The 19,145-nt window shown below is 36.5% G+C and overlaps 1 protein-coding gene across 2 annotated transcripts in view; it reads right to left on the bottom strand.

Annotated features, from left to right (window-relative positions):
• Positions 1-17,206, bottom strand: part of kdm6al (lysine (K)-specific demethylase 6A, like) — a 74,080-nt gene extending 56,874 nt beyond the window's left edge. The window contains exons 1-2 of one of the 2 annotated variants that reach the window (XM_046854762.1): positions 16,510-17,206; positions 16,317-16,380 (exon numbers count right to left, since the gene is read on the bottom strand). In XM_046854762.1, coding sequence (XP_046710718.1) covers positions 16,317-16,380; positions 16,510-16,679 — 234 coding nt within the window. In that variant the 5' untranslated portion in view covers positions 16,680-17,206. The remainder of the gene's footprint in view (positions 1-16,316; positions 16,381-16,509) is intronic. The other variant, XM_046854854.1, reaches the window with a different exon arrangement.
• Positions 17,207-19,145: the final 1,939 nt, after the last annotated feature.

Here is a 19,145-nt window from a genome sequence, read left to right on the forward strand (position 1 = left end):
TGTTGGACTACATGCGCTTTCTCTTTGCTCAATGAATGTTTAGAACAGAATGTTTAGAATTTGTACATATAGTAATTGGCATAATATGCAAAACTTATTAATAAATGTTATATGCTGTTTCGTCTGTAAGAAATTAAAATGACATATTGCACCTTAAAAAAAAAAATTCCACAAAATGCAACATGAACCATTAACTGACTAAGTTTTCTTTTGCTTACACACTGAAACTCCGATACAATCCATTTGCAGTTTTGTTTTACAATACAATCTGCCATCATTTCTAATGAGCCAGATTTACTTAAACAGATCTAACTCATTGCTGACAGCTTTTATTCACTCACAAAACAAAAGTTTAGGTTGTGGGCCATAAAATGGGCAGAGCAACAGTCATATGATTTCACAGGAACCATAAGGCTGATCAAACTAAAAAATCTGTGACCCCCAATCATGTGCTAATTTGTACGTGGATTATTGATGGCTATTAATTAATTACTAAACACCAGGGGTATGTTGCACACAAAAACAAGACAAAAATTATTTTATATAATTAAAATATAATTTTATAAAATATAACAAAACAATTTATATAATCTCTATAACATGCTAAATGTCTGTCATCTTCCAATCGGTTCGCGTGCTGGTTTACTGAAATCAACAATGATTGATCACATGGATTTAAAACAAATTACAACCACACATCCAGAAGAGCGCTCTGGTCAGGTAAACACAGAAGATGCTGCAGAATGAAATAATGAAGGAAGAGGAAGAAAAAAAGCAAGAGGAGAGGAGAAGATTCATCTGGAAGCCCGTTTCCACCACATAAAAAAAAAAACTAATAAATAAATAAAATGTAAATTTTTTTAAATTTTTTTTGCAGCATCACTCCCTCTGTAGTGTCAGTGACACTGAAAATTAAATGGGCTACAATCAATAGAAACGCATGGTATCAAACTAAGCTTCCGATCCCTGGAGAGAACTCTGTCTAACAATCATCTCTGGAGAAGACGAAGCAAGACAGATGAAGCAGAAGAGTCTCGTTCATACACCAACAGCTTTAAACTTCAGGCCAAAAACATTGATTTAGTTAGTTAGTTAGTCAGTCAGACAGACGTGAAGGTGGCAAACACTATTTATATATCTATATATCTATATCTATATCAAGAGAGAGAGAGAGAGAGAGAGAGAGAGAGAGAGAGAGAAAGAGAGAGAGAGAAGAAAGAGAGAGAGAAAGATAGTTGTATGCAAAAGTTTAGGAACCCCTGACAATGTCCAAGATTTTCATTTATAAATATTTGGGTGTTTGGATCAGCAATTTTATTTTGATCTATTAAATAACTGAAGGACACAGTAATATTTCAGTGGTGAAATAAGGTTTATTGGAATAACAGAAAATGCAATATGCATCAAAACAAAATTAGACAGGTGCATAAATTTGGGCACCCCAACAGAAAAATCAAATCAATAATTAGTAGAGCCTCTTTAAGCAGAAATAACAGCCTCTAGATGCTTCCTATAGCCTGTAATAAGTGTCTGGATTCTGGATGAATGTATTTTGAACCATTCCTCCTTACAAAACATCTCCAGTTCAGTTGGTTTGATGGTTGCCGAGCATGGACAGCCCGCTTCAAATCACCCCACAGAGGTTCAAAGACATTCAGGTCTGGGGACTGGGATGGCCATTCCAGAACATTGTACTTGTTCCTCTGCATAAATGCCTGAGTAGATTTTAAGCAATGTTTTGGGTCGTTGTCTTTTTGAAATATCCAGCCCCGATTTTCTCAACATTATTCTCAAGAATCTGCTGATATTGAGTGGAATCCATGCAACCCTCAACTTTAACCAGATTCCCAGTACCGGCACTATACCAAAATGCTAAATGTTATATTCAACAAATAATGTTGGTAATTATAATTAGTAGGGATGCACCGAATATTCGGCCACCGAAAATTTTCGGCCGAAAATGGCCCAAAAGCGCATTTTCGGTTTGATCACCGAAAAAACACGGCCGAAACAGTTTGTTGTGATGACGCAAACAGAAACCGCGGCCTGCATGTGCTTGTCGGTGTGGACGTATTTCAGTATATCTGAGAAAGATCCACGGATAGCGATTTGCAAAACATGTAATCGCGAAATTTCTAAAGGAATGCGTCTGCAAAGACTTTCTCCACGTCGGGTTTAATTTATCACCTGAAATCCAAACATCCCGATCGCTATGCTGAATATGAGAGGAACGCGGCACAGAACAGCAAAACCCCTCCGAGCACGCGCACTCCGTCTGTGGTGGACGTTTTTGAAAAGGCAGTAAGATTCCTGGTGAGAGTGTTGTATTGTTGTATCTTTAAGCAGTTGCACTTGTTCTGAATGCACTTTGTTTTTCTGAAAGAACATACTTAATTTTACAACCTTTCAGCAGACCATTATTATTAAAGTGCATTTAAGTTAAACATTTAAGTTAGAATTTTTTTTTTATTTTATCCTGTGCACTGTTGCAATGTGCTATAAATAAATATTTTCATAATTTGTAATTTGAAATGCTTTGATTTTAGTAAGGTTAGTACACAGTCATAGCCATAAATGCAATGGTAATAATAATTGGCACAATTTCTTTCTGTGTTTCGGTTTTCGGTTTTGCTTTCCTCTTTTTCGGTTTTCGGTTTCGGCCAAGAATTTTCATTTCGGTGCATCCCTAATAATTAGAGAGCTGCTTGGTTGCTTTGCACTGCTTTCCTGCCTTGCACTCGCACCATCTGCTGTTCAGGATGTTCGCCCTTTCGCAAAGGGGACATGGAAAATGTGAAATTAGGAAATTACAAATTAGGGCTGCCAATAGCTGATATACGATGCAGATTATTTTTGTCTGATACATTTTGCCCCTCATCTCATAAAATCAGTTAAGCAATAAAGCGTGACACAGAAAACTGCTTAAGCATTTATTAAACAACACAAGCCTCTCCAATCAGTGCACTTTCAGTCACCATGATTTGCATCCCGTGCCTACATGTAGCCTAAACTACAGCTGGTTAAAGGCTCGCTAACAATAGAGATCCCTGAAGTTACTCTAAGTATCCGTTAGTAGTGACTGCTGCAGGTTTAAACACTGCTTGCTTTATATATTCACAGTTCAAGCTTTTCTGGTTTCCCTGTTTGGATGCCAAATACAGGCAACTGGCACCAGCTGGAATTATTCGACTGGGAGATTAAATCAGTCGACATCTAAAGTCAATACTTTTGTTCTATTGCGTTCAAGTTCAAACTGTCTGAGGCTGACAACTAAAAATTATATAACCAGCATATATGTATACATGTCATGTACAGCAACACATATGAGGAGCCGTGTTTTAATTTAGAATTACAGAAAAATTATGAATATCCAATTACAAAAAAAAAAAAAAAAAAAAAAGTATGAAGACCTATTGAAAAAAAGCCCCTATAATGTCTAACATCTCAAAAACTCTAAAACTGGTAAACTGGCCAAAGACCTCTAATCTATTAACAACTGGGAACAATACCCTCTATTTATTATACAAAAATATATTATAGTTTAATTATAATTTCAACTACATGCTGCAAAATTATCAAAATCTATTAGCTAATAAAAAAAAATAAGAGGGGCCAGTGATAACACAAGACACTCCAATTTCAGTGACTGTGTTTTAGGTTGCTGCCATTCTGAAAAATGCACCACTGCCCCACTCTGTCATCATGTGCAAGTTTCTGTAAGGTATACCTTTACATGGTTCTACTCATACTTCCCTTAAATCTGAGCAATATCCCCACTCCTGCCAATAAGAGCCATCCCCAAATATGATGCTACCACCAACATGCTTCACTGTTTCATTCACCATCTTATAGTCTAAGTCAGGGGTGTCAAACTCAAATTCACAGCGAGCCAAAATTATAAACTGGGACGAATTTGCGGGCCAAACTCAATATTTATTGAAAAATTGTATGTTGTATGTAATGTTGAACCCTTTCATATGGAAACAAACTTTAGTTTTGCGTAAACATTAAATCTGGAACAACCAAAGCTTATTATAAACACATGAGAAATTAAATTTGAAATAAACACACATATCAGTGGTATTCATTTCTTATTATGTCTATCAAAAGCCTTTCGAGTTCCTTTTTAATGTAAATCTTTTTTTACAGGCCAACAACAAAACAACCAAAAAAAATCATTTCCTTCAAAAAAAAAAAAAAAAAAGTGTATGAAGACAAAATTCAAGCTCAGTTTGCTACACTGTGATGCACATTGGTTCAAGCCAAATACCTGCATCTCTTCTTAGATGCAAATGCATCAATGTCTGGGTAAAAACATGAATAGCTACAGATCCTGCCTTTAGAGCAGAGAAACGAAAATATCTTTCCCTGATGCACACTAGTTTTCACTGTCCAAATATATTCATTGCTTTATCTGTTTGACGTGCACATAAAACATAAAATGGGGGCACAGAAGTTTTAATTAGTGAAATGTGTTGTTTATCAGTTTCATTTGTACTTTATTACTTTATTTCTTGTAGGGGTGAGAACAGAGATGAGCCACAAAAGTTCTGGAACCAGGATTACCCTCTACCAAAGTGCTGAAAAGGCCAAAATGTGGATAAAGAAAGGATTTGCTTATGATCCAAAACATATGAGCTCACTAGTCAAGCTCAATGGTTATAGTGTCATGTTTGGAAATCTACATAAACATTCTGCATTACAGTTTACAAAGAAAATGATTAAAAACTACCTGAAAGGAGCTTCATCATGCAGCACGACAGTGACGCAAAACACACAGCCAAAACAACAAAGTACTTCAAGACAGAAAGTGGACAATTTTAAGCTGACCAGGTCAATCACCAGAACTTAAACCAGTTGACCATGCATGATAGGATTTCCCTTCACTGGGACAAAAGGGTGGATCCAAACCTGTTCCAGCATGGAAATACTCCTGTGCACAATGTAAGGTTTATAAACTAAGAGCACATTAAAAGATAGATAGATAAAAACACTCTAATGACCTTAACCCCAGACTGCACATGAGCTACTCATCTGAACATCAGTGCCCAACCATACTAATGTACTTTAATCAAATGACCTTAACAACCTCTCTGTATTTACGTCTGTGGTGTTGGAATGCAATATTCGGCAAACACATATGGATGCAATGATCCACATAATTGTCCACATTGTGCACTCTACCAAAGCATAGTACTGTGCAAAAGTCTAAGGCACAATAACTTGTCTTAAACAATGTTTAATTTATGGCTTCTCATCAGTAGAAACTATTCAGAATTCTAACAAAAATTTCACAGGTTCAACATTTAAACCCAATAACACTATTATAACTGCAGTCATTAACTATGTGTTTAAAAATAAAAATACTATTTGTTTCTGGTTCAATCAATCATGCATAATAAATAAATAAATAAATAAATAAATAAATAAATAAATAAGTCACCATCAGCATTAGAAATAAAAAGGATTGCACAAAATGAAGCTTTAATGAATGCACTTTTGGGGTCACTCAAATAAAAGATGATTCTTGTTCCTCTCAAGGTTTTCTTGCCAATACTATACCAAGAGTGTTTTGGTATCCCACATATCTGCAAATTGGTAACTGGCTATAAATTCAAGTGATGCACCTTCATAAATAGTGCTATATAAACTGCCCATGTTGAAGAATCACTAGGGGTGTAACGTACACAGAATTGACAGTTCAGGACATACCTCGCTTTTCAAGTTACGGTTTGGATCAGTTTTGGTACAGTTAGGGAGAAGAAATGCAAAACATATTATTGCTTGTAATTTTTTTTTATTAACAGTTTATTATTATTAATATTTGTGATCAACATTTGAACAGTTGACATTCTTAAAAAACTTAACAATAAAACTCCTGCTTAGTTAAATAATATATAAAATATTTTTATTATATTTTATAAAAATAGAGTGAATCATTAATGCAATACACTTTATAAAATTGATTATACTGCGTAATCAATTGAATTGCCATAAATTAAATGCATTTACATAAATGGGAAAAAAGATTTAGATTACATTACATTTAATAGTTTACATTTGTTAGAGCTAATTTGTGTAATACAGATGTGTATGTGATGTGATGTACAGTGTATTTTCTAAAGATACGTTATACATGACTTCTACTTATTTCAGGATACTTTAACAGTCTTTATTCTGTGAATCCTTCATCAAACAAATCATATTTCCGGTACAGTGAATAGCCACAGTGAGTTTTAAATATTTTTATTATAATGTTTGTTCTTTTTTAATCGCTCAAAGCGCAAGGCCGAGAATACACAAACTTGTCCACCACTTTATACGTTCCTGAGGAAACTCAGATTTGTTCATGTACAAACTGGTCTGGAGCGATCAATATACTGTCAATCAGTGGGTATGGACAAATCAACATTTAGAGCCAGACAGTGTTTGTTGTATAAGCAACCATTACTTTATAGCAGTTCACATCTGATTACTCACACACAAGTTTCTGGAGTAAGTTTTTTTAAGTTTACATTCTTTGATAGCTAGTTTTCTAATAGCTTTCACTCCGTGTGGCATTTATTAGACTCTTATAACAGTATATAATAGTGAGTTCCGGAAAAGCATGAATTTGAGCAGAGTTTTTGCTAGAAATAATAATGATGCAACCGAAGATAAACACAGATTGTTCTTGCCAGCTTAACGTTAAAATGCCTTTATTTCTGTAAAGATTTTTTTTTTCCTGAACTACATTTTGTAAATTCACTCCTTCATTTTTATATATCAGTGGATAAAAACTTGTTGAAGCACACAGCAAGCCACCAATCAGGGCGGATGCTTGGTGGTATCTACTTAGCACAAACATAACTCCGGATGCCAAATTGCAACAACACCTGTGGCAACATTTATTTACACAATTTTTTTGTAGTGGTTTGTGTACTTTGTCCATCACTGGTTACAAGGCCTATACAAATAACTTGTAACTAAATTAGGTGTGTGCTACATTGTGACTGGCTAATTGTCCCCTGAAGTTAATTAGACAACAGTAGAAATCCACTCACTGATTAACGTGAAAGTATAACAGTTTCACTCCACTTCCAGCAAAACGGTTATTTGTATCAAACCCTGCTCCTATGGAAATCTAAGATGTGAATGTAAACTGTGTCTTTATATAATAACAGTGGTACTGAAGAAGCACACCACAGCTCAAACACTAGTACGTGTAACTTTTAAAAGTAATTATTATATGCGGGTAAGGTTGGGGCAAAATGAACTCGGCCATTGGAAATTCATTGTCATTGTGTAGGGAAACACAGTTAATTACCTTTTTTAAATTATATTGTGATCTTGTATATTGTGCAAATCTCAGCATTTAGCTAGTCATTTATCTGAAATATAGCTAGTTAGGCTAAAACAAAGCCTTTACACACGAGACATCACAACATGAGTTAAATGAGTTATTAACATGTTGGTGAAACTTTGACAAAATGCACACACTAAGAGCATGATTATGCATCAATTTCAAGCAAATATCAATAATCTAAAACTAAATAAAATAAAAACTAAATGTGGTGTCTATAATTTATGCATATCTCAGTTAATTATTATACAAAATTAAAAACATTTTAGATGGTGAAATCTTTAAACCTGAATAAAATGTCTTATTTTAAAGCATGGTTGTCAACCTGCCATCTGCAATTATCATTAAAAACACTATAAATGTTGATTTACACAATTTACACCTTACGTTTTTTTTTTTTTTAACTGAAGCAGCCACTATAAGCTTTAAAATGTCCACATTAAATATAGTTAAACTCAATACCTGGTATTTGCATTTTTTAAAGTAAACTAATACATAAATAGCCTGAATTAGGGTTATATATGGTTATAATCAGCAAAACAGCTTACAGCTGTCTTTCGTTAAAGCCTGTGTAAAGGTCATTAGTTTCAGTGTAGGCTTATAGACAGGTGCGGCTTATTTATGTTTAAAATAAAAATCTTTGTAAAATTCAGTGGGTGCGGCTTATATTTGGGTGCGCTTAATAGTCCAGAAATTACGGTATTTAAATGTATTCGTTTTTTTTTTTTTGTTTTTTTTTTTAATCCGATTAACCAAGAGACACCAATAAACTGAAGCATTGATTAGGCACAATTTCTCCAAAATGATTGATTTAAAAGAAATGTTTTAACTGAAACTGGCCAATAATAGACCTGGGAATGGCCTTCTTATTCCTGCCCCTTACTGAAGTCTTAACTCACCAACGTGAGTGGGTGAGTGCTGAGTTTATGCAGAACAAAACATACACACTGTTAAAAAGAAAACTTGCAAAGCTGATCAATACAGTTGAGTCCACTATGTGTGCACTGTCATTTCTATTTTATTAAACATCTTCCACTATTCAAATTACTTTTTTCTTTTTAAAACACCCTGTTCAATGTACATTGAATTGTTGTTAGCAAGTCAGCAAATTTTAATATAATTACGAAAACAAAAATCCAAATCACAAAAGATACAAGAACAATAGCCATCTATTTCTTTGACAAAATAAATAAATAAGCAACTAAGTGGACTACAATTGCATCCAGTTAACACCATAAAAAACAAGTGGGACGGTAAAGCAACCACCAGCAGCTTAAGCTGGGCTAAAAAACAGTCAAGAAACAAGAGTGATACCAACAACAGATCATAACTTATTGCGAAATCTAACACTATCAGAGTTTCATAATGCTTTGTTGTTTTGTGCGTTTCCTTGATGCAAGGCATCTCTCACTCCAAGTTAATCGGAGACTCTCCGGTCAGTCAGACTGCTTCCTCCTATTTCCTTCACTGTTCAGATGCACGCTGGAGCCACATGCTGCATCAGAAACACCAAGGAATCATCTGAAGTCGAGTTAACCTCTACACTGATTGTTGCTTACAATAATCTACATTAAAGCTGAAAAAAAATAAGTAAAATCATTACTCATAGACAGAATATTTGCTACAGATGTGACAATCCTACTCACAGGCAATCATACTACCACCTTTTCCATGTCAAATATCCTGAATAAACTGCTGTTTTCTGAAATATTTCTACTAATAAAACAAATGTGTATATTTTTTAAATAGTGTTGTGTAGCCCAATACAAAAACAGACAAACTATATGGACAAAAGTACTGGGACATCTGACTTTCTCAGCCATATGTGGTTCTTTCCTCAAATTGTTACCACAACGCTGAAGGCACACAATTGTATACGATGTCTTTGGATGAGGTACCATTAAAGTTTCCCCTTCACTTAAACTAGGAAACCCGAACCTGTTCCAGCATGGCAATACCTGTAAAAAAAAAAAAAACACTGCAAACTCCATCAAGAAACCCATTGCATGGGACGGAGTGGAAGATCTCCTGCTCTGCTGATCTCAACCCTATTGAACACCTTTGGGATGAACTGGAACACTGCGGACTGAACCGCACTACCTGACCTTACCAATGCCCTTGTGGCTAAAGGAGTACAAATCTCCACAAACACATTCATAAATCTAATGAAACATCTTACCAGAAGAGCGGAGAGAATTATAAGAGCAAGTTGGGACGAAATGTGGAACTCGATGCTCAAAAAACATGTACCATGTAAAGGTGTCTGCAAACTTTTCCCAATATAGTGTATATTTCCACTTCATTTTATAATCAAAATCCACATTTGAATCACAATTTATATTTATTATTGAGGACAATGCATTTCTGGCAAAAATGTAATTTAAACAACACGTCACTTGCTGAATATTTTAACCCAAATCTATAATCCAAAGACCTTATAAATAGCATCAATTATTAATACTACAATGAGCACCAACAATAAAAATATAAACCGTGTGCACGATAAACACTTCTTACCCAGCATTACTGCAGTATAATCTATTATTGCATCTTCCCTAAATGGCTTCAAAATAAAATGGCTTTCCTGACTTTTTCAGGCTAGCGATTTTGGACAATTAAATCAGGAAAAAGATACAGAATATCAACAAAAGTCTGTAGACACCTGACTGTAAGATTTGTTTGCTTTTTCAACATCTCATTCGCTGTCAAAGGAGCCTCCACTCTTCTGGGAAGGTGTTCCACTAGATTTTTGAAGTGTGTTAATGAAGATGTGTGTTATTCATGCACAATGGCTTTAGATACTGATGTAGAGTAAAGAGACCTGGGGTGTGGTCAGCATTCCAATTCGTCCCAAAGGTATTCAATAGGGCCGTTTAATGTGACATTTAACATGTGTTTTCTCAAACTTCAATAATCGGCTAAAAAAAAGTTTTGCACAACATTTTGTTTGGATGCACGAGCGTGTATTATATGTATATTATGCACGAGCGTGTATTATATGTATATTATGCTCGAGCGTGTATTATATGTATATTATGCACGAGCGTATTATATGTATATTATGCGGCGTGTATTATATGTATATTATGCACGAGCGCAGTATTATATGTATAGTATGCTCGAGCGTGTATTATATGTATATTATGCTCGAGCGTGTATTATATGTATATTATGCACGAGCGTGTATTATATGTATAGTATGCTCGAGCGTGTATTATATGTATAGTATGCTCGAGCGTGTATTATATGTATAGTATGCACGAGCGTGTATTATATGTATAGTATGCACGCGTGTATTATATGTATAGTATGCACGAGCGTGTATTATATGTATAGTATGCACGAGCGTGTATTATATGTATAGTATGCTCGAGCGTGTATTATATGTATATTATGCACGAGCGTGTATTATATGTATAGTATGCTCGAGCGTGTATTATATGTATAGTATGCACGAGCGTGTATTATATGTATAGTATGCACGAGCGTGTATTATATGTATAGTATGCACGAGCGTGTATTATATGTATAGTATGCACGAGCGCAGTATTATATGTATAGTATGCTCGAGCGTGTATTATATGTATAGTATGCACGAGCGTGTATTATATGTATAGTATGCTCGAGCGTGTATTATATGTATAGTATGCACGAGCGTATTATATGTATAGTATGCGGCGTGTATTATATGTATATTATGCACGCAGCGTGTATTATATGTATAGTATGCACGAGCGTGTATTATATGTATAGTATGCACGAGCGTGTATTATATGTATATTATGCTCGAGCGTGTATTATATGTATATTATGCTCGAGCGTGTATTATATGTATATTATGCTCGAGCGTGTATTATATGTATAGTATGCACGAGCGTGTATTATATGTATATTATACGCAGCGTGTATTATATGTATATTATGCACGAGCGTGTATTATATGTATATTATGCTCGAGCGTGTATTATATGTATAGTATGCACGAGCGTGTATTATATGTATAGTATGCACGAGCGTGTATTATATGTATAGTATGCACGAGCGTGTATTATATGTATAGTATGCACGAGCGCAGTATTATATGTATAGTATGCTCGAGCGTGTATTATATGTATATTATGCTCGAGCGTGTATTATATGTATATTATGCTCGAGCGTGTATTATATGTATATTATACGCAGCGTGTATTATATATATTATGCACGAGCGCAGTATTATATGTATATTATGCACGCAGCGTGTATTATATGTATATTATGCTCGAGCGCAGTATTATATGTATAGTATGCTCGAGCGTGTATTATATGTATAGTATGCTCGAGCGTGTATTATATATAGTATGCACGAGCGTGTATTATATGTATAGTATGCTCGAGCGCAGTATTATATGTATATTATACGCAGCGTGTATTATATATAGTATGCACGGCGTGTATTATATGTATATTATGCAGCGTGTATTATATATATATGCACGAGCGTGTATTATATGTATATATGCACGAGCGTGTATTATATGTATATTATGCACGAGCGCGTATTATATGTATAGTATGCACCAGCGTGTATTATATGTATAGTATGCTCGAGCGTGTATTATATGTATAGTATGCACGAGCGTGTATTATATGTATAGTATGCACGAGCGTGTATTATATGTATAGTATGCTCGAGCGTGTATTATATGTATAGTATGCACGAGCGTGTATTATATGTATAGTATGCACGAGCGTGTATTATATGTATAGTATGCACGAGCGTGTATTATATGTATATTATGCACGCCGTGCATCCAAATAAAATGTTGCGCAAAACTTTTTTTTTTGCCGATTATTAACGTTTCAGAAAACACACGTTATATGTATGGTCTCCTCAACTGCACCTTTAGATAGCAAATTAACACGGCTGTACCCAGCATCAGTAGTATTTATATAAAAAAATTAAAAATTAAAAAAACTGTTGCAAAAATGTCAAAGCTTTAAAACTCTATATACAGAAGTTCTTTCTTTGGATGAATCAACATACATATTTAATTGTTAAACTATTAAGACTGACTCTACAGTTTTGCTGTTTTAAGGGGAGAAATACATCATAGTCAGCTGGCTAGCTTGTTCCTAATAAAAAGGTAAATATCCATCAGACCCCTCACCAACACCCCCCCCCCACACACACACTGAACATTGAGCTGCAATTTTTAAAAATGTAAGCTAAAATAAACTTTTTCTTCTACAGTGTTACACTTGGCTTTGCTATTCAACCTTTTTTTGTATAATGACAATTTTCGTTGTGCTTTGGCTTGAGGGAATTTCCAGTATTAGGGGACTGCTGATGATTTTTAGTTTTGGACTGTTTTTGGGTTAATGAGAATAATACTAGGATCAGTTAAATAAATCACTAAAAACACTGGTTTTGGGATTCTCAGCCACTTCAAGTCAGACACTGTCTTGTGTAATTTTTCATACTTGCGCAAGAAAATGCTGAGAATCCAAGAGAAACTTCAGCATGTGGCTGTGACTATAAATAAATAAATAATAATCTAATGAGCCCACTGCCTACAATATTTTGCAAACTCGTACATAAAAGAGCATGGAATTGTGCATTCAATGCATAGACGGGTACGAATGCTGCAATGTTCAAGCAGAAAAGCAATTATGATCGCACTCAAACAAACACGACTGTTTCTGGTGGCAGACCCAAGTGCTGTTAACATCTATTACAATCACGAGCTTCATTAACATTCAATAACATATTCTATGTCCATACAAAACTCCAGCATGTGGTATAACAATGTCCCGCCAGTGAGAAGTGTAACTCCCAACCTGCATGCTCAAATAAAAAGGAAAAAACAAAACAAAAAACAGTATGATACCATTTCTGGAGATTAATTTTAATGGGGATGGTGAATGATGCATTTCATTGAAGCCATTTCATTCTACGGAATGCCAAAGCATTAGCATAGAATAATTCAGGCGAAACCTTCTGGTCATCAAAAACCATAGCAGCAACTTTATGTATTACCATAAAAATAACACCTGTTCAGATTCCTTTACATTTTTAGTTTTTTTTTTATAGCCCAACTTCTCATGTATAGCAAGGCCTCAAAAACCCCATTCACACCTGGCATTAAAATGCATTTGGAGTGATCAGATCACATCTGGTATAAGGAATGGGCCCGCTGCGACAACTTGTAATTGGCCCATTGCTTTCATTCGAGAAAAGGCATCACAGACAATTCTTTATTTGCTGCAAGATATTGCTCCAGGAATCCTCTCTCATGTACCTGTATGCACTGTTTCTAACAAAATAAGAAATTCAACAATAAAAAAAAGCTAATTTCAAACCGAACTGCAGTCATTTTTCAGCTATAGCAATGGCACAGCTAAATGTTTAGTGCTTTGTTGCTCTTCGGGACGCATTGGACCACATTTTTATTCCTCGTCACCGCTGAAACTGAGACACATCTGACCCCATTCACACCTGTACTTAGTGCTCCACTTATGATCACCAAGGATGCATGTTAATGCAGGTGTGAAGACGGTCTTAAAGAGTACATTTAAAGTCTGACTGAAAAACAGTTGTATGAACAAGGAGGATATTTGTCAAATAAAACGTGGGAATAAAACGACCATTGCCACAAGTTTAAACCGACATAATTTGTGCGCTTAGACCAACATTTTTTTTTTTCTGCAAAGGAATGTCAACTTTGAGACCCATTCAGTAAATAAAACAAAATAAATAAATAAATAAATAAAAATGTCTAGGAACAAATCCCAACATCAGCACCTGACCTCACTAATTCTCTCATAACCGACTCCGAAAAAACACGTTCCAAAATCTAGTGGAGGCCCTTCCCAGAAATGTGGCGGTCATCGCAAAGATGGACTGTGATGTACATACAATATCACATCATCACACGTGGGCTTGATTAGTCAGCAGTCCACAAAATGTTGTCGTGTCGCAAGCATGATTCTGGTCAGGCACAACTTTCAGTTTTCTAGTTTATAATGCTGTTTCTAATCAAACAACCCAAAAGCAGAACAGTCAATGCCTTCATCATTGGTTAGTTTGCTCCAAACTAAAAGCTACGTAGTTGCCATACAGACCTTAAAACTTAAATAGATGAAGAGCTTGTCAAAACATGAAGTCCCTTTTGAACTGACCAGTTGACTGACTATCAGTTATTTACTTCATCCTTGAGGAACAACTAAACCTGAGGCAAGTTTAAAGAACAGATTATACTACTGCTGCTTTCAACCTCTCCTGTTAGGGGTTGTCAAAGATTATTTCTTTCCATAAGAAACAAACAGTAATGTACAATTTAAGTGTGAAGTGTTTTTTTCAGCCATATACAGTACACCGTATAAACACAAAACTAACTACGCTACATAAAGTGTGCCTGTGCAAACACAAACATTATAACATTAACATAACTTCTCTGTAAAGCTGTTTTGCAACATTGTCCATTGTTAAAAGCACTATACATATAAAACTGAATTGACTTGCCATTGGTCACAAATCTATTGGTCAGACATCATCTTGTGACATTTTGAGTTTTAGCTTCAGTCAAAAACATACCAGCAACTAAACACCACTTGTTAAAACTCAGAAGTGATTTGTACAAAAGATGATTCACTTTAGTTTTCCAGTGGTGTTGCTCCTTAAAAAAAAAAAAAAAAAGTCCAGAATTCCAAGAAAAGCACAAAGCGCCATCACCATACCTGTGTAAGTGTAACAAATAACCAACTATTACATACAGTCTCTTCAAATCAGAAACACGGCATGAGGTTCCCGTCATATGCAACACTAAAAAGGGTTTTTGTACGCAATATTAAGACTTTCTAATTAACTTTATTAAGAAGTTTCCACCCCCCCTGTAGTGTTTAACCCCTGCTATCACACATCTCAGGGAGACACAGCCAAGTGGAAAGCACAATCATGAACACTGACACTCATACAGTACAAATCATGTATACGTGTTTGTTTTGTTGTTGTTATTTACACCACTGTAACTGAGGGCAGGCTTCACCTGCACCACTCCTCACTCCCCCCGACCCCGCCATCTTGAGCCGGCCCAAGCTGACATTACTCCCAGACCCAAATCAGAGTCTCTTTCCAAGTCTGCGCTCGCAGCTCACTTGAAATGATGGTGCATGGCAGAAGCTCCACTACAACATTCACTGATGCAACACCGACAAAAGCAACTTGGTGCCCAGTGCCAGTCCAAAGCACACCAGGGCCTTTCACCTGCGCCCCATCAACATGAAACAATCCAGCAGAGCACAGAGACATTAAAGCTGATCAGTGCGCACTGCACGGTACATGATGCATGTTGAAAACTGTTGCTGAAACACATCATCCTAATGCAACCATGTATCTCCTGATCCTCCCGCAAGCTATCCAGGTTAAAGCTTGAATGAGCTACGCTAACGTGAGTTAGCTCTCTACAAGCCTGTTAGCGTTAAATAGTGCAAACACACCGGGAAACATGTTCAGATAGAAACAGCATTATTTCTTCAATATGTCCAGGAAGGACATGCTGGGAAAGGGGAAATGTCTCTATCTTTTTAACACGCAGAGAAAGAGTGTAACATTAGCAAGGGGGTCCAGTGATTCTGCTTGATACCGAGCTCCCGGTTCTCCTGCTGTATGCAAACTTGGTCGTGCAATGAACCTGAGAGCTTGTTTTTATAGAATAAACAGAGAAGCTCTGAACGCACTGCGCAAATTCTGCTTTACCTGCACAACTGTGCTGAACTAGCCAGCGTGTTAGCCGGACTTGGGGCAAAAATACGAGCGTTGCGCAGCTACAGGGGCTGCTTACTAGTGTGCGCACATCGGATTCAAACTTCTACCGCAAAATGTGCGCCATTGCCCGTGTTGAAATGGTATTGTGCAAAAGTGGTGGTGTGAACGAACATGGTGCACTGGGAAAAAAAAGACCGACTGAGGGAGTTGACCCAACTTGCTAGCTACCTTTAAAAGCAAGGCCTTCGTTCTGGCGCCATCTTCATGAAGCCTCAGAAATCCAAACAGTGAGCTGCAAGCAAGAACACAAACAGGCTCGGTGTCAGTGCATGGCGTTTACTACATCTATTTTGTTCGCTAGGTCAGGCAGAGGAAACGATTCATTTTTTTCAGGAGACACCAGTAAGACTGCGTTTCTGACCTGTCAATTCCAGCTAAACTGGCCCTCTCTTGCGCTGTCAGCCTAGGAAAGTCCTCCTCAGTCTCATTCGCTTTTCCCGCCGCCATTTTCTTTTCCTCATCACCAGCAGCGCCGAGGCTTCGAGCAGCTGCGCAGGCGGCGACGGCGAGCGACACTCGGCACGACTGCATGGAATCGCGCCGACCGAAGCCGAAACGCGAAATCGGCGACGTCCAAACAAACAAAAAAAGGCCGCGGGGGAAAAACAAAAAAGGAGCTGAATTTTTTTTTCTCCAAACTTTTGGCTGAATCTAGAACAAAACGCGGCCGTGGATCCTTGCGGGAAATGAGTTTTATCTCCCAGTTGCTTCTTCCTCTCACATTCTTTAATGCACGAGTGCGGTGCAGGAAAGATGCATGAATTGTTTACACGAGCTCCATTGCGGCAATGAATTCACTTTACAAAAAATAACTTTTTTTTTGGCCACCAGAATAAAATTGTTATAATTGTGTCACATAGGCGAACCCACGCCGTTGCCTTGACCACGCCCACTCTGGTGAGACTAGCCAATAGCAGGTGTTCAATGGATCATATGACTTCATGTTCTCCTCCTAAATCCTCCCTAAATGCTTTTGGACTTTACGTCCCTGTTTGTGGATGTATTATAATCAGTGGATTTATTAAATGGAAAAAAAAATGTTTTGCCTTTAATTATTTTGTCTGATATTTGAGATTGAAATAAAAGCAAAAGTTTGTAATTTCCAACGCGCTCAGTGTTGGCAAAACCAAAACCTTTAAAGGAGTTTAATATTTTATCTATTTAATCAGTTTTATTTAACCAACCGATTTTTATAAATGGTATGCAATTCTGCTAGTTTAGTTTATTGAGGGTCTTTATTTTTATTTTGTATTTTGTTTTTCCCACAGTCTATATAACAGTACCGTTTATCTAAGTGCTCTGTGTTAGGCAGCTCTGAATTGCACTGTATTGTATGCTTGCATTTTGCAACAGTTTTGCACTCCGGATAATACAAGCATGATAACAATTATCAAAATTTGTATTATTTCATGTCAGAAACCCGGACACATTCTAATATTTGAGCTCTTGACGTGGCAACGCATCACACAGTGGGTAGGCGGTGCGCTCAAGTCCCAGCTGTCAACAGCGTCTGACGTGGTGATGTAACAGTGTAACGTTAAACACGTCCAAAATGGCGGAATAACACCTGGGATCTGTGTGTGCGCGCGCGCAGGATTCATCTATAAACTTTATTTTATATACAGTTCAGTGGAGAAGTTTAGGGCAGGTGTGAAACATGCTATACAGTGAAAATGCTTTTTAAAATAGAAGTGTTAATGGTTTATATTTATATATCAGTTAACAAAATGGAAAATAATGAACAGAGGAGAAATAAAATCTTTTTCCACTCTTTTGTCCATTCTTTCAAATTCAAATTTTCTAGATACTCTTGCACATCTAGGAACAGTTTTTGAAGAACTTAGGATGTGGGCTGGTCCAAACACCTTGGAGAACAAACTACAAATCATTCTGTCTCCTCATGTAATCCCTGACAGACTCTATTACTGTTAACTGTAACTTTCACGACCTCTTGTTCCTCTCTATGATGAAAATAGTTGTTAATAACATTGGCTGTATGTTTGGGATCGTTGTCCTGCTGCAGAATAAATTTGGGGCCACTCAGACACCTCCTTGATGGATAAGTATCTGCCTGTATTTTTTAGCATTGAGGACACAGTTAATCCTGACCAAAACTTGCAGGAAAACTCCACCGTGCTTTACTGTTGCTTGCAGACACATTATTGACAAACGACTTTTTTTTTTGTGAAAAGTAAATATAAAAAATCAGACTCCTCGGTCCAGAGCACCATTCTTGTGCACCCCAGTTCCTATGGGTTATTTTGTGCATGGTTAAATCGCTTAGCTTTGTTTCCGTGTCAGAAGTATGGCTTTGGCTGCAATTCTTCCATGAGACCACTTCTGGTAAAACACCTGCAGATAGTAAATGGGTGCACCTGATGGGTCCCACTGGTTTCTAGCAGCTCTTTGTTAATGGCACTGCTGGACATCTTTCTATGTCGAAGGAAAGTAAGCATGATGTGTGTTTTATCCGTTGCATTAAACCTACTTGACCGACCACTACGTCTAAGGTTCTCAACATTGCTCGTTTCTTTGTGCTTTTTCATAGCTTAAACAGCACATCTAGTCTGCTTTGAAATTTCTGGGACGTTGTTGATGCATTAAAACTACCTTAAGTCTTGTTGCTGTGTTCAGTCTTGCCATGGTGTATGACCTGAGACATGACATTTCCATAAGCTCACCATAGTAGCAAAGTCTGGCTGTTCCACACCCAGTTTTAAGCCTCCATCACAAATGTGTCTGTTTCAGTTAATGGTCATATTTCAACCTACATATTGTTTAAAATGGCTGATAAATTGCACCTAAGTGATGTAATAGATTAATATTTCACATTGACTCTAATTCTACAAAATGCCTGACTTTGTGCAAGTGTACATAGCGTGCGGAATTAAAAAAAAGAAAGCCAAATCTTGATTTTATTCGGATTTCTCTTCTGTTCATTTACTTTCCAATTTGTTAATTGATACAAATAAATTACTAACACTTCTATTTTTAAAA

This window comes from Silurus meridionalis, chromosome 1, assembly GCF_014805685.1.
Source record: "Silurus meridionalis isolate SWU-2019-XX chromosome 1, ASM1480568v1, whole genome shotgun sequence".
Lineage (NCBI taxonomy): Eukaryota > Metazoa > Chordata > Actinopteri > Siluriformes > Siluridae > Silurus > Silurus meridionalis.